This window comes from Hemiscyllium ocellatum, chromosome 3 (genome assembly GCF_020745735.1).
Source record: "Hemiscyllium ocellatum isolate sHemOce1 chromosome 3, sHemOce1.pat.X.cur, whole genome shotgun sequence".
NCBI lineage: Eukaryota > Metazoa > Chordata > Chondrichthyes > Orectolobiformes > Hemiscylliidae > Hemiscyllium > Hemiscyllium ocellatum.
Genome location: NC_083403.1, coordinates 80,176,045 through 80,189,435, shown reverse-complemented (window position 1 = coordinate 80,189,435; position 13,391 = coordinate 80,176,045). Strand labels below are relative to the sequence as shown.

Here is a 13,391-nt window from a genome sequence, read left to right as displayed (position 1 = left end):
TCCTGGAACACCCTCCCTAACAGCATCTACAGTAATTGGATTGCAGCATTTCAAGAAGACAGCTCACCACGACCTTCTCAAGGACACCTAGAGATAAAAATGCTGGCCCAGCACTCGTGCACCCACATCACATGAATGAAAGAAAATAACCCAGTAGGTGCTGCCAAAATGTTCTGTCTCTTATTCCAAATTCTGCAGAATTCTGCTTTTGTTGAAAGACATGAATGTGGTATTCTGCTGAGGCTGAGCAACAACATTCTCATGAGATTCTGTTCACAGTGTGGACACTCACTAGGTGGCAGTGCAGTTGTATTGTTATTGTCGAAATTTTGAGTGATGCTGCCCTCTGGGGGAAATGAAGTCTTGTATTTTTGTACCTGACTTTGGAAAAGGATATTAGTTGCGTAACATAAAATGGATCAATTAGCTTTTGCTGAGTCTAAGAATTTATATTTCACTTACAACTGAAAAAAAAATGTGAAAATTGGAAAGTGCATGAGTGAAGTTGAACAGAAACCTAACAAAGCAACATATAAAATTAGACATCTTAGGCAATGTTGCAATGTTTAGGAGGAGAAATATAAGCGATGTAACTCCAGTCAGAATCATTATGTGACTTGTCCCGATTACATCACTTCACTACCAGAGACATCATGATCATGTGACACTCTTGTGAAATGCACTTTGTAACTCACTCTAGACAGGCTCCACACTATTGCAGACTTTGCATCATTTTCATTATAAATAAATTTACAAGGATGATTATATATAACAATCGATAAAATAGAAAATATGTTATTTCAGAACAGTTTCTGCTGTGCTGAAATGTTTGTCTTGTTCTCTGCACAGTGGAGGACATGTCAAGAATTTTCTGCTTTTGCTTCAGATTTCCAATCTCTATTGTATTCTGCTTTGGCAACCATATAGTGGTTTCATAATCACGTGTTTTCATTGCTTTTTGCATTCATCTCAATATTTTTGTGATTTTAGATGCCCAGAGTGATGTCTCGACACAAGGTTGTATTATACTGGCTGTTTCTGTTGCTAGTTTGTCATTGTGCACAAAGTGAATTTGGTCAGCCATGCAGTTCAAATCCTCCTCTTCTGGTGAGTAAATTCTTCTTTTAGTTATTCATGAGATATGGACATCACTGCCTGGACCAGCATTTATTGCTCAGCCCTAATTGTCCAGAGAGCAATTGAGAGTCAACCACATTTCTCTGAGTCTGGAGTCACATGTAGGACCGACCAGGTAAGGAAGGCAGATTTCCTTCCCTGAAGGACATTAGTAAATCCAGACGAGCTTTTACTGATAATCAACACTGATCAATTCACGGTCATCAATAAACTCTTAAATCCAGAACATTATTGAATTCAAATTTAATCATCTGCCATGGGGTGGGGGTTCAAAGCCGGGTCCCTAGAATATTACCTGGGTCTCTGGATTAACAGTAGGTTAATTTTCTTCAATGGAAGGGTACTGGTTGGTGCGGCGGGAATTTTTTCTTCCTCCAAACTAAAGGAGTTGCCATGGGCACCCACATGGGCCCCAGTCCAATCCTCCCACTTCCTCCAAACTAAAGGAGTTGCCATGGGCACCCGCATGGGTCCCAGCTTTGCCTGTCTCTTTGTAGGATATGTGGAACAGTCCATCTTCCACAACTACACTGGCACCACCCCCCATCTTTTCCTCCGCTTCATCGATGACTGTATCGGCGCTGCCTCGTGCTCCCACGAGGAGGTTGAACAGTTCATCAACTTTACCAACACCTTCCATCCCGACCTCAAATTCACCTGGACTGTCTCAGACTCCTCCCTCCCCTTCCTAGACCTTTCCGTTTCTATCTCGGGCGACCGACTCAACACAGACATCTACTATAAACCGACTGACTCCCACAGCTACCTGGACTACACCTCCTCCCACCCTGCCTCCTGAAAAAACGCCATCCCATATTCCCAATTCCTTCATCTCCGCCGCATCTGCTCCCAGGAGGACCAGTTCCAATACTGTACAGCCCAGATGGCCTCCTTCTTCAAGGACCGCAGATTCTCCCCAGACGTGATCGACAATGCCCTCCACCGCATCTCCTCCACTTCCCGCTTCTCCGCCCTTGAGCCCCGCCCCCCCAAACCGCCACCAAGACAGAACCCCACTGGTTCTCACCTACCACCCCACCAATCTCTGTATACAGCGTATCATCCGCCGTCATTTCCACCACCTCCAAATGGATCCCACCACCAGGGATATATTTCGCTCCCCTCCCTCATCAGCGTTCCACAAAGACCACTCCCTTCGCGACTCCCTCGTCAGGTCCACATCCCCTACCAGCCCAACCTCCACTCCCGGCACCTTCCCCTGCAACCGCAGGAAATGCAAAACTTGCGCCCACACCTCCTCCCTTACTTCTCTCCAAGGCCCCAAGGGATCCTTTCATATCCGCCACAAATTCACCTGCACCTCCACACACATCATCTATTGCATCCGCTGCACCCGATGTGGCCTCCTCTATATTGGGGAGACGGGCCGCCTACTTGCGGAACGCTTCAGGGAACACCTCTGGGACGCCCGGACCAACCAACCCAACCACCCCGTGGCTCAACACTTTAACTCTCCCTCCCACTCCACCGAAGACATGCAGGTCCTTAGACTCCTCCATCGCCAGAACATAACAACACGATGGTTGGAGGAAGAGCGCCTCATCTTCCGCCTGGGAACCCTCCAACCACAAGGGATGAACTCAGATTTCTCCAGTTTCCTCATTTCCCCTCCCCCCCACCTTGTCTCAGTCGATTCCCTCGAACTCAGCACCGCCCTCCTAACCTGCAATCTTCTTCCTGAGCTCTCCGCCCCCACCCCACTCCGGCCTATCACCCTCACCTTGACCTCCTTCCACCTATCACATCTCCATCGCCCCTCCCCCAAGTCCCTCCTCCCTACCTCTTATCTTAGCCTGCCTGGCACACTCTCCTCATTCCTGATGAAGGGCTCTAGCCCGAAACGTCGAATTTCCTGTTCCTTGGATGCTGCCTAATCTGCTGTGCTTTAACCAGCAACACATTTTCATCTCTGGATTAACACTATAGCGATAATACCACTGGGCCATTGCCTCCCCTAATCTAGGCCAGAGTGTATAGTATGTAAACCTCGCTTTTAGGAGAATGTACCTTGAAAGATTGTGCCATGTATACAGAAGGTTGTGACTTTGTTCACCTGTGAGACTGCAATGAGTTTGCAAGCTGTGCGTAAACACACACGCACACACACACACACACACACACACACCTCTTGGTTGCTGTAATATATACTTCATCACAGGGGAGGTGAGGGCACACTGATACTGTCACTGGACTTGTAACCCAGAAACTCAGCTAAATTTCTAGGGGCTTGAGTTTGAGTTCCACATCGTTTATAGATTAACTGGTTCATAAATGTCATTTAAGAATATAAAACTGCCGTGCTTATCTTCCCTGGGCCTATATGTGACTCCAGATATCTCAGTGAAGGAAAGGAAATGGAAGAATGACCTGGCATTAAAGATGACAATGGCAAATTCAAGCCAGTCAACCCTGCAAAGTCCTCGTTCCCAAATATGGGGCTAGGGCTAAAACTGGGAGACAATCCCCACAAATTGATACAGTGTGATGCACCCATACAATCATACCTTATACACAAATAGATTTAGGTTAGATTAGATATAGATTTCCTACAGTGTAGAAACAGGCCCTTCAGCCCAACCAGTCCACACCGACCCTCCAAAGAGTAACCCACCCAGACCCATTTCCCTCTGACTATTGCACCGAACAGTATGGACAATTTAGCAGACAATACCATCATCAGCAGATCTTTTGATCCTGCTCCACAGCTACCTCATGAAGGAGCAACACTCCAAAAGCTAGTACTTCCAAATAAACCTGTTGGACTATATGCTGGTGTTCTGTGATTTTTAGCATCATCAACAGAGGCATTGGCACAGTGCACAGTCATGATTGGAGTCAGCATTGATTCTGGACCCAATCAAGTTTCATAATATCAGGTTAAACATGGATAAGGAAATCTCACGCTGACCTCTGGCTGACTCCGCTTGACTGATGGATCAGTATTCCTCCGAGATTAACAGCAAGTGGAGGAGGCACTAAGGGTGACAGGAACCAGAATGTGCTCTGAGTGAGGCATTTCAATATCCATAAAGAAATGTGGCCCCAGTACTTAGTGAGCTTGTGGATTCCAATTGAAGGCACTACCAGACTCAAGCAGATAGGAAAAAACTAACAAGGGAGAAAAAGATACTTCACCTCATCTTCACCAATCTGCCAGTCACACAATAATATCTGAATGAGTGACCACTGCCGTTGAAGAAACAAAGTCCCATCTCCGCACTGAGAATCGTGTTACATGGTACTATCATTGTGCTAATGAGAAAAAACCAACCAGCTTCAGTAACTTGAGACTCTTCTTAATGGCCCAATAAACGAATCACAAATACTAAAAATGCTGCAGCTGTTGCCAAACAATTGCTATAGAGACAGATTTCCCCTCCATAGTGATGGTGCTAACAACTGTTTCACAGCTTCAATTTTAAATTTTCATCAGATATCTGAAAGAACAAAGAACATAAGAGATGAGAGCAGGAGTCGAACATTTAGGTCAATGAGTCTGCTCTGCTATTCAGCACGATCATGGCTGATCTCAGGCTTCACCTTTTCAATCTATCCTTTGATTATTTGAGAGCCCAAACATCAATCTATCCTAGTTTTAACCGGATTTAGCAATGATGACTCCCCAACTTTCTGGGGGATGGAATTCCAAAGATTCATAAACCTTTGAGTAAAGTAAAATTTTTTTTCATCTCATTCCTGAATGATTGGCTTTATAGCATAAGATTATGCCACCATGATCTAAATGTTCTGATAGCTTAAATAATCCCTCAGTATCTATCTGATCAAACCCCTTCAGTATATTGTCTTTTCATTAAAAACGCCTCCTACTTTACTCATCACTAGAGAATAAATAAAGCCCATCATCATCCGACAACCCAAGGATTAATCTTGTGAATATTCCTTGCACCTCTGAACGTAAATATATATTTCCCTGCATATATGAATCAAATTGGACAGTGCTTCAGATACAGTCTCAACAAATCTAACAATCATTGACTGCTGTAAAACCCATTCTGGTTCATTAATCTCCTTTAGTGAAGGAACTCCCGCCCTTGGTCTGGCCTCTGGCTGACTCCCGACCCAATGCAATATGGGTGACTCGTAACAATCTTCTGAAATGGCCCAGCAAGCCATTCAGTTCGGCGACTGGGGATGGACAACACTGCTCCTGCCAGTGATTTCCACATCCCAAGAAAGACAAATGAAAAATAACATGCAGTTAGTCTTGCTGATTGCTTGCTGCACCTGCATTCTAACTTATGGCACTTTGGTGGGAGCATAGTAGTTTTTACATCTTTTATGAAAAAGCCAAGCTTTGTGAGTTTTTAAAATATTTTGAGTGAATGTTGTGTATCTGTAGATTTTTTAGACAGAACTGTGCAACCAAATAACATCAATGTACTTCAATTTAGGCAGAAGATCCTTCTTTAACAGAAGACAGTAATATTCAAATTCATCACAACAGACTGAAAAGAAATGGTAGGAGATGAGTGCATGTTATGGTTTTAGATATTCCTTTGGATTTTTAAAGATTAAGGAGACATTCAGAATTACTTCCTAATTTAATTTGCTTTTATGGGTTAAGATTTATTTAAAATTGTCAAATTGACTTTTGAAATTGTTTAAGTCAAAGCTAAAGCAGCATTTAATGTGTGTAACTAAAATCTGAATTTCAAAGTACGAGGAAGAATGCCAAAACACCTTGTTGTCAGTCTTCTGTTAAAATCCTTTAAGCTAGTAGAATTGTTGTTCAGCTTTTTTTTATTTTAAAGGATAAGTACTGTATTCTCCAGATTACAATAGCATTCACATTTAGATTGTGGAATCCATCCCAAACAGTTCTTCCAATAGTGTTGAAATTGATCTTTGGTCTAAACTGTAGCACAGTGACTTTCATTCTGAAGAAGTACAGAGCCAGTAATACATAATTAGTGAGAAACATATTGAATGTGACAATACATAACTCAAATATGCATAACCCTTTTCATGTTAGACAATTCGGTGTACAATTTTAAGGTAAAATTTGTGTTTATGTTATATATAATGGCAAAAGGAGACATTCATAGGGCTACCAAATGACAACTAATTTATTATTTTATTAATAGTAATGTTGGATAGTTCTAAGGATCAGCATTGGGACCCTTCCAGATTGTTGTGTGTGTTCCAACTGCTCAAGCGAGACCGGAAGTGCCATTGCCAAGGATGCTGGCAGATGACACATTTTGCTATGTGTTGGGGCATATGAAAACGTGGTTAGAAACCAAAAAAATGCAGATGCTGGAAGCCAAGGAGACAAGTGGCAGGCTGGAAGAACACAGCAGGCCAGGCAGCATAAGGAGGTAGAGAAGTCAATGTTTTGGTATAACCTTTCTTCAGGACGAGGAGGCATCTGGAGAAATGAAGGATGGTTCTGGAAGAGAAGGGAAAGAATATCAGTTCATCAAATATTCAATTTATTGTTTATCAGTTTGAATCTAGGGAAGAGGTTCAGAAGATTTGGGACAGTGTTTTCCATGCTTTGGAGACTTGGACCAGTTTACATATTAAAGACACTTTATCCAACCTCTCTTATCAGTGAGGTGGAGAAAGTGACACAAAATTCAGCTTGCAGTTCAACTTGATTTTAATAATCAAAATATTCCTCATTAAAATCACCATATGTGCATTTCCCAAATTCCCAGAATATTTAGACTCTATTTGGCAGTGTCCACCTGAGAAAAGATATTACCTGCAATGGTTTGCATGTTTGTGCTGGGCCATTGCAATCCCCTTCCTTTCGATTGTTGAGCTGGCTCTCTTCCACAAAGGAGGGTCCCACAGGTCAGGATGGATCTTGTCCATGGTTTTCTTGGATTGATGCGCAATCTACTTTCTGCAAATCTTCACTGTGAGTCTTTACCGAGGGGGTTGTTGTCAGGTATATGTTTATGTCCTTGTTATAGTGTCATAGAGATATACAGCACGGAAGCAAACCATTCAGTCCAATTTGTGCTTACCAACCAGACATCCCAAATGAATATGGTCCCCCATTTATCAGCATTTGGCCCATATCCCTCTAAACCCTTCCTTTTCATGTACCCATCCAAATACCTTTTAAACATTGTAATTGTACTAGCCTCCATCACTTTCTCTGGCAGCTCATTCCACACATGCACCACTCTCTGCGTGAAAACATTGCCCCTTACATCTCTTAAGGCTTTCTCTTCTACTTTAAACCTATGCCCTCTTCTATTGCACTCGCCAACCTCAGTAAGAATACCTTGTCTGTTACCTTCTCCACGCCCCTCATGATTTTATAAACCTCTATAAGGTCACCCCTCAGCTTCCATTGCTCCAGGGAAAATAGCCCCAGTCTATTCAGTCTCCCCCTATAACTCAAACCCTCCAACACTGGCAACATCCTTGTAAATCTTTTCTGAACTCTTTCAAGCTTCCCAACATCCTTCTATAGGAGGGAGACCAGAATTGCAGTATTGCAATAGTTGCCTAACCAACAGCCGCAAGATAACCTCCCAACTCCTATTCTCAATGCTCTAATCGATAAAGGCAAGCATACCAAATGCATTCTTCACTATCCTGTCTACTTGCGACTTCACTTTCAAGAAACTATAAACCTGCAGTCTAACGTCTCTTTATTCAGCATTGCTCCCAGGACCTTACCAATAAGTGTACAAATTCTGCACTGGTTTGCCTTTCCAAAATGCACCACCTCATATTTATCTAGATTAATGTGGTGGCATAGTGGCTCAATGGTTAGCACTGCTGCCACACAGCGTCAGAAACCCAGGTTTGATTCCCGTCTCGGGGAAACTATCTGTGTGGAGTTTGCACGTTCTCCCCATGTCAGCACAGGTTTCCTCTGGGCACTCTGATTTCCTCCTACAATCCAGAGTTGAGCAGGTTAGGTGAATTGGCTATGCTAAATTGCCCATAATGTTTAAGGATGTGTAGGTTAGGTGCAGTGGTCAGGGGTAAATGTAAAATAATAGGTTAGGGTAATGGGTACTCTTTGGAGAGTCATTGTAGCCTGTTTCCTACACTGTTGGGATTCTGTGATCTAAACTTCTGCTGTTCATAGGTCAATTGGATCAAGATCCTGCTGTACTCTGAGGTAACCTTCTTTGTTGCCCATTACACCAAATGAGACATGATTTCCCATGCACAAAGCCATGTTGACTGTCCCTAATCAGTTTTTGCCTTTCCAAATGCATGTAAATCCTGTCCCTCAGGATTCCCTCCAACAACTTGTCCACCACTGACATCGGGCCCACCAGTCTATAGATCTCTGACATTTGCTTTCTGCCTCCTGAAATACTGCCACCATGTTAGCCTACCTCCAGTCTTCCAGCACCTCAACTGTTACTATAGATCATACAAATATTCAACTCCCCCTCCCACTCTGCCGAGGACATGCAGGTCCTGGGCCTCCTCTACCTCCGCTCTCTCACTACCCAATGCCTGGAGGAAGAACGCCTCATCTTCTGTCTCGGGACACTTCAATCCCAGGGCATCAATGTGAACTTCACCAGTTTCCTCATTTCCCCTCCCCACACCTTACCCTAGTTCCAACCTTCCAGCCCCGCACCACCCCCATGACCAGTCCTACCTGCCTATCTTCCTTTCCACCTATCCACTCCATCCTCCTCTCTGACCTATCACCTCCATCCCCACCCACATTCACCTATTGTACTCTATGGTACTTTCTCCCCACCCCCACACCCACTCCCCTCTCATTTATCTCTCAACCCTGGAGGCTTCCTGCCTTTATTCTTGATGAAGGGCTTTTGCCCTAAACGTCGATTTTTCTGCTCCTTGGATGATGCCTGACCTGCTGTGCTTTTCCAGCATCACTTTAATTCAGACTCGGGTTTCCAGCATCTGCAGTCCTTATTTTTGCCTATCTCAGCAAGGGGCCTAGCAATCACTTCCCCAGCTTCCCAAAGAATTTTGTGGTACACCTGATCAGGTCCTGGGGATTTATCCACTTTTAAGCGTTGTTGTGGTTCTGTTCGCCGAGCTGGGAATTTGTGTTGCAGATGTTTCGTCCCCTGTCTAAGTCACATCCTCAGTGTTTGGGAGCCTCCTGTGAAGCGCTTCTGTGATGTTTCCACCAGCATTTACAGTGATTCGTATCTGCCGCTTCCAGTTGTCAGTTCCAGCTGTCCGCTGCTGTGGCCGGTATATTGGGTCCAGGTCGATATGCTTATTGATTGAATCTGTGGATGAATGGCATGCCTCTAGGAAATCCCTGGCTGTTCTCTATTTGGCTTGTCCTATAATAGTAGTGTTGTCCCAGTCGAACTCATGTTGCTTGTCATCTGAGTGTGTGGCTACTAAGGATAGCTGGTCTTGTCGTTTTGTGGCTAGTTGGTGTTCATGGATGCGGATCGTTAGCTGTCTTCCTGTTTGTCCTATAAATGCCGGAGGAAAGATCACAGAAGCGCTTCACAGGAGGCTCCCAAGCACTGAAGATGTCACCTAGACAGGGGACGAAACGTCTGCAACACAAATTCCTTGCTCGGCGAACAGAACCACAACAATGAGCAACTGAGCTACAAATCTTCTCACAAGCTTTGAACTTTTAAGCATTTCAGACATCCACCACTTCCACCTCTGTAACATGGAAATTTTTGAAGAGGTCGCTACTTATTTCCCCATGTTCTCTATCTTCCATATCCTTCTCCACAGTAAACACTGATGTAAAATACTCATGTGGTATCTCCCCCTTTTCCTGCTGTTCCACACATAGCCTGCCGTGCTGTTCTTTATGGGACCCTATTCCCACCCTAGTTACCCTTTTGTCCTTAATGTATTTGTAAAAACCCTTTGGATTCCCCTTAGCCCTATTTGCCAAAGCTATCTCATGTCCCCTTTTTGCCCTCTTGATTTCCCTCTTAAGTGCATTCCTACTGCCTTTATACTCTTTGAGGAAATCACTACTGCTGTCTATACCTGACATGTGCTTCCTTCTTTTTCGTAATCAAAACCTCAATTTCTCTAGTCATCCCCTACACCTACCAGCCTTTCCTTTCACCCTAATAGGAACATACTGTCTCTGTACTTTTGTTGTCTCATATCTGAAGGCTTCCCTTTTTCCAGCCATCCCTTGACCTGTGAACGTTCATACCCAATCAACTTTTGAAAGTTCTTGCCTAATACCATCAAAATCAGCCTTCCTCCAATTTAGAATTTCAATTTTAGATCTGGTCTATCTTTTTCCAATGCTATTTTAAAACTAATAGAATTATGGTCACTGGCCCCCAAGTGCTTCCCCACTGACTCGTCAGTCACCTATCCTGCCTTATTTCCCAGTAGTAGGTCAAATTATGCACCTTCTCTAGTCAGTACATCCATATATTGAATCAAAAAAAATTCTTGTACACACTTACCAAATTCTTCTCTATCCAAGCCCTTTTCACTATGGCAGCCCCAGTCTATGTCTGGAAATTTAAAATCCTAATGGTAACCATCCCATTATTCTTACATATAACTGAGCTCTCCTTACAAATTGGTTTCTCAGTTTCTTGCTGACTGATGGGGAGAACAGTACAATCCCAATAAGGTGATCATCGCTTACTTATTTTTCAGTTCCACCGAAATAACTTCACTGAACATATTCCCAGGAATATCCTCCCAAAGTGCAGCCATAACATTATCACTAATCAAAAACTGCAGTCCCCTCTTCTCTTTCTTCCTCCCCTCTCCATATCCTTCCTATAGTATCTATACCCTGGTTAATTAAGCTTCCAGTCCTGTCCATCGCTGTCCATGTCTCTGCAGTTGCTAAGATATCCTAGTACTCCATTCCTGAGCATGCCCTGAGTTCATCTGCTTTACCTGTTAGGCCTCTTGCATTGAAATAAATGCAATTCAATTTATCAGTCCTACCTCGTTCTCTACTCTGTTTTGCCTGTCCTGTGTATTTGACTTAGTCTTTTTCCTAACTGTAGCAGTCTGAGACTGATCCACCCCAGACCTCCTAGAATGTTCTGAAGCCTTTAGCCAATGGGATCATGAACTGGATTTAAATCATCGAGTGGAGTCACGCCAATATCCTTCATTGTTGCTAGGGGAAGTAAACATGTGGCTAAAAGAATGGTGTGGGAAATAGGGGTTCCTTTTCATGGGGCACTGGCATCATATTGGACCATAGGGATGTATACTGCTAGGACAGACTCCACCTGAACTGAGCTGGGACCAATGATGTAGCAAAAAGGGTGGTCAACTGGACTTTAAACTGGAAATTTGGGGGTTGGGGAAGGGTAAATCTTTCCCCAGTGGGGAAAAAAAGCAACAGGTTAACTTCTGTAGGTCTGGATTCAACTGTGTGGAAAAATATGAAAGAAATGATAGGGAAGGAGAACTCAGGAGAAGTTATTAAAGGCTCCAGCACAGACACAAATAAGACAGAGTGTTTGGAAAGGATAATCAATCAAACATCAAGCACATTGGGCAAACAAATGACAATGAGAAGACAGGCAGTTAATTCATGATTGAAGGTATTATATTTGAATTCATGCAATAAAAGGAATAAAAGGCATGTGGCGCAGATCAAAATTGGCAGGTATAATGTGGTGGGCATCACGGAGACACGGTTGTAAAAGGATTAGGATTGGGAGCTAAATATCCAAGTATGTGCATTCTATCGAAAAGATAGGCAGGAGGGCAGAGCGGGTGGGGTTGCCTTATTAGTAAGAAATGAAATTAAATCAATAATAAGGAACAAAATAGGGTCAAATGGTGTAGAATCTGTGTGGGCAGAATTGAGAAACCACAAAGGTAGAAAAAAATATAGTTGGAGTTATATACAAGCTCCAAATAGTATTCAGGAGCTGGCGCACAAGATACACCAAGAGACAAAAAGGGTATGTAAGAAAGGCAAAGTTATAGTGATCATGGAGGATTCAATATGCAGGTGGACATGGAAAATAAGGTTGGTAGTGGATTGCAAGAAAAGGAACTTGTGAATGTCTACAAGATGACTTTTTGGAGCAACTTGTAGTGGAACCCACTTGGGAACAGGCAATACTAGATTTAGTGTCGCACAATGAGGGAGCTTAAGGTGAAGGAAACCTGAGGAGGCAATAATTATAATACTATTGAATTTACTGTGCAATTTGAGAGGAAGAAGATAGAATCTGAGGTAATGGTATTACAGCTGAATCAAGCAACTACAGAGGCATGAGGGAAAGTTGGGCAGAATTGACTGGAAGAGGAGCCTGACAGGAAAGACAGTAGAACAGCAATGGCAAGAGTTTCTGGGAGTAATTTGGAAAGCGCAGGAGAGATTCACCATACGGAAAAAGAAGCATAGTACACTGAAGATGAGGCAACTGTGACTGACTAGGGAAGTCAGGGATAGCATAAAAGCAAAAAAGAAAGCATATAATGTGGCAAAGGGTAGTGGGAAACCAGAGGGTTGAGAAGCTTGCAAAGACCAACAGAGGGCAACAAAAAAAAAAGGAGAGAGAAGATTAAATATGAGGGTAAGCTAACCAGTAACATAAAGGAAAACTATAAGAGTTTCTTTAGAAATACAAAAGGCAAAAGAGAGGCAGAGATAGACATTGAACCACTGGAAAATGACGCTGAAGAGACAGTAGTGGGGAGCAAGGAAATGGCTGAGGAACTGAATAATTACTTTATATTAGTCTTCACAGTCGAAGACATGAGTAATATGCAAAAAATTCAAGAGAGTGAGAGGGCAGAGCTGAGTATGGTGGCCATCACCAAGACGAAGGTGTTAGAAAAACTGAAAAGTCTGAAAGTGGATAAATCACCTGAACCAGATGGACTACACCCCAGAGTTCTAAGGGAGATAGCTGAAGAGATAGTAGAGACATTAATTGTGATCTTTTGGAATTCAGTAGAGTCAGAGAGGGTCCCAGATGACTGGAAAATTGCTAACATGATACCCCTTAAAAAGGATGTAAGGCAAAAGATGAAAAATTACAAACATATTAGCCTAACCTCAGTCGTGGGTAAGATTTTGGAATCCATTGTGAAGGATGAGATTTCTGAATACTTGAAAGTGTGTGATAAAATAGAGCAAAGTCAGCATGGTTTCATCAAGGAAGGTCATGCCTGACAAATCTGTGAGAATTCTTTGAGCAGTTAACAAGCAGGTTAGACCAAGAATAGCCAATGGATATTATCTACCTGGACTTCGAAAAGACAAAGTGTTGCACAGGAGGCAGCTGAGTAAAATAAGGGCCCAAGGTGTTAGAGGCAAG

General features: G+C 43.1%; 1 protein-coding gene across 1 annotated transcript in view; it reads left to right on the top strand.

Moving 5' to 3' along the window:
• The window catches only part of LOC132833043 (adhesion G protein-coupled receptor F5-like), an 81,644-nt gene that overhangs the window by 19,579 nt on the left and 48,674 nt on the right, over positions 1–13,391 (top strand). Inside the window, exons 4-5 of the mRNA XM_060851276.1 lie at positions 991–1,107; positions 5,571–5,637. Coding sequence (XP_060707259.1) covers positions 991–1,107; positions 5,571–5,637 — 184 coding nt within the window. The remainder of the gene's footprint in view (positions 1–990; positions 1,108–5,570; positions 5,638–13,391) is intronic.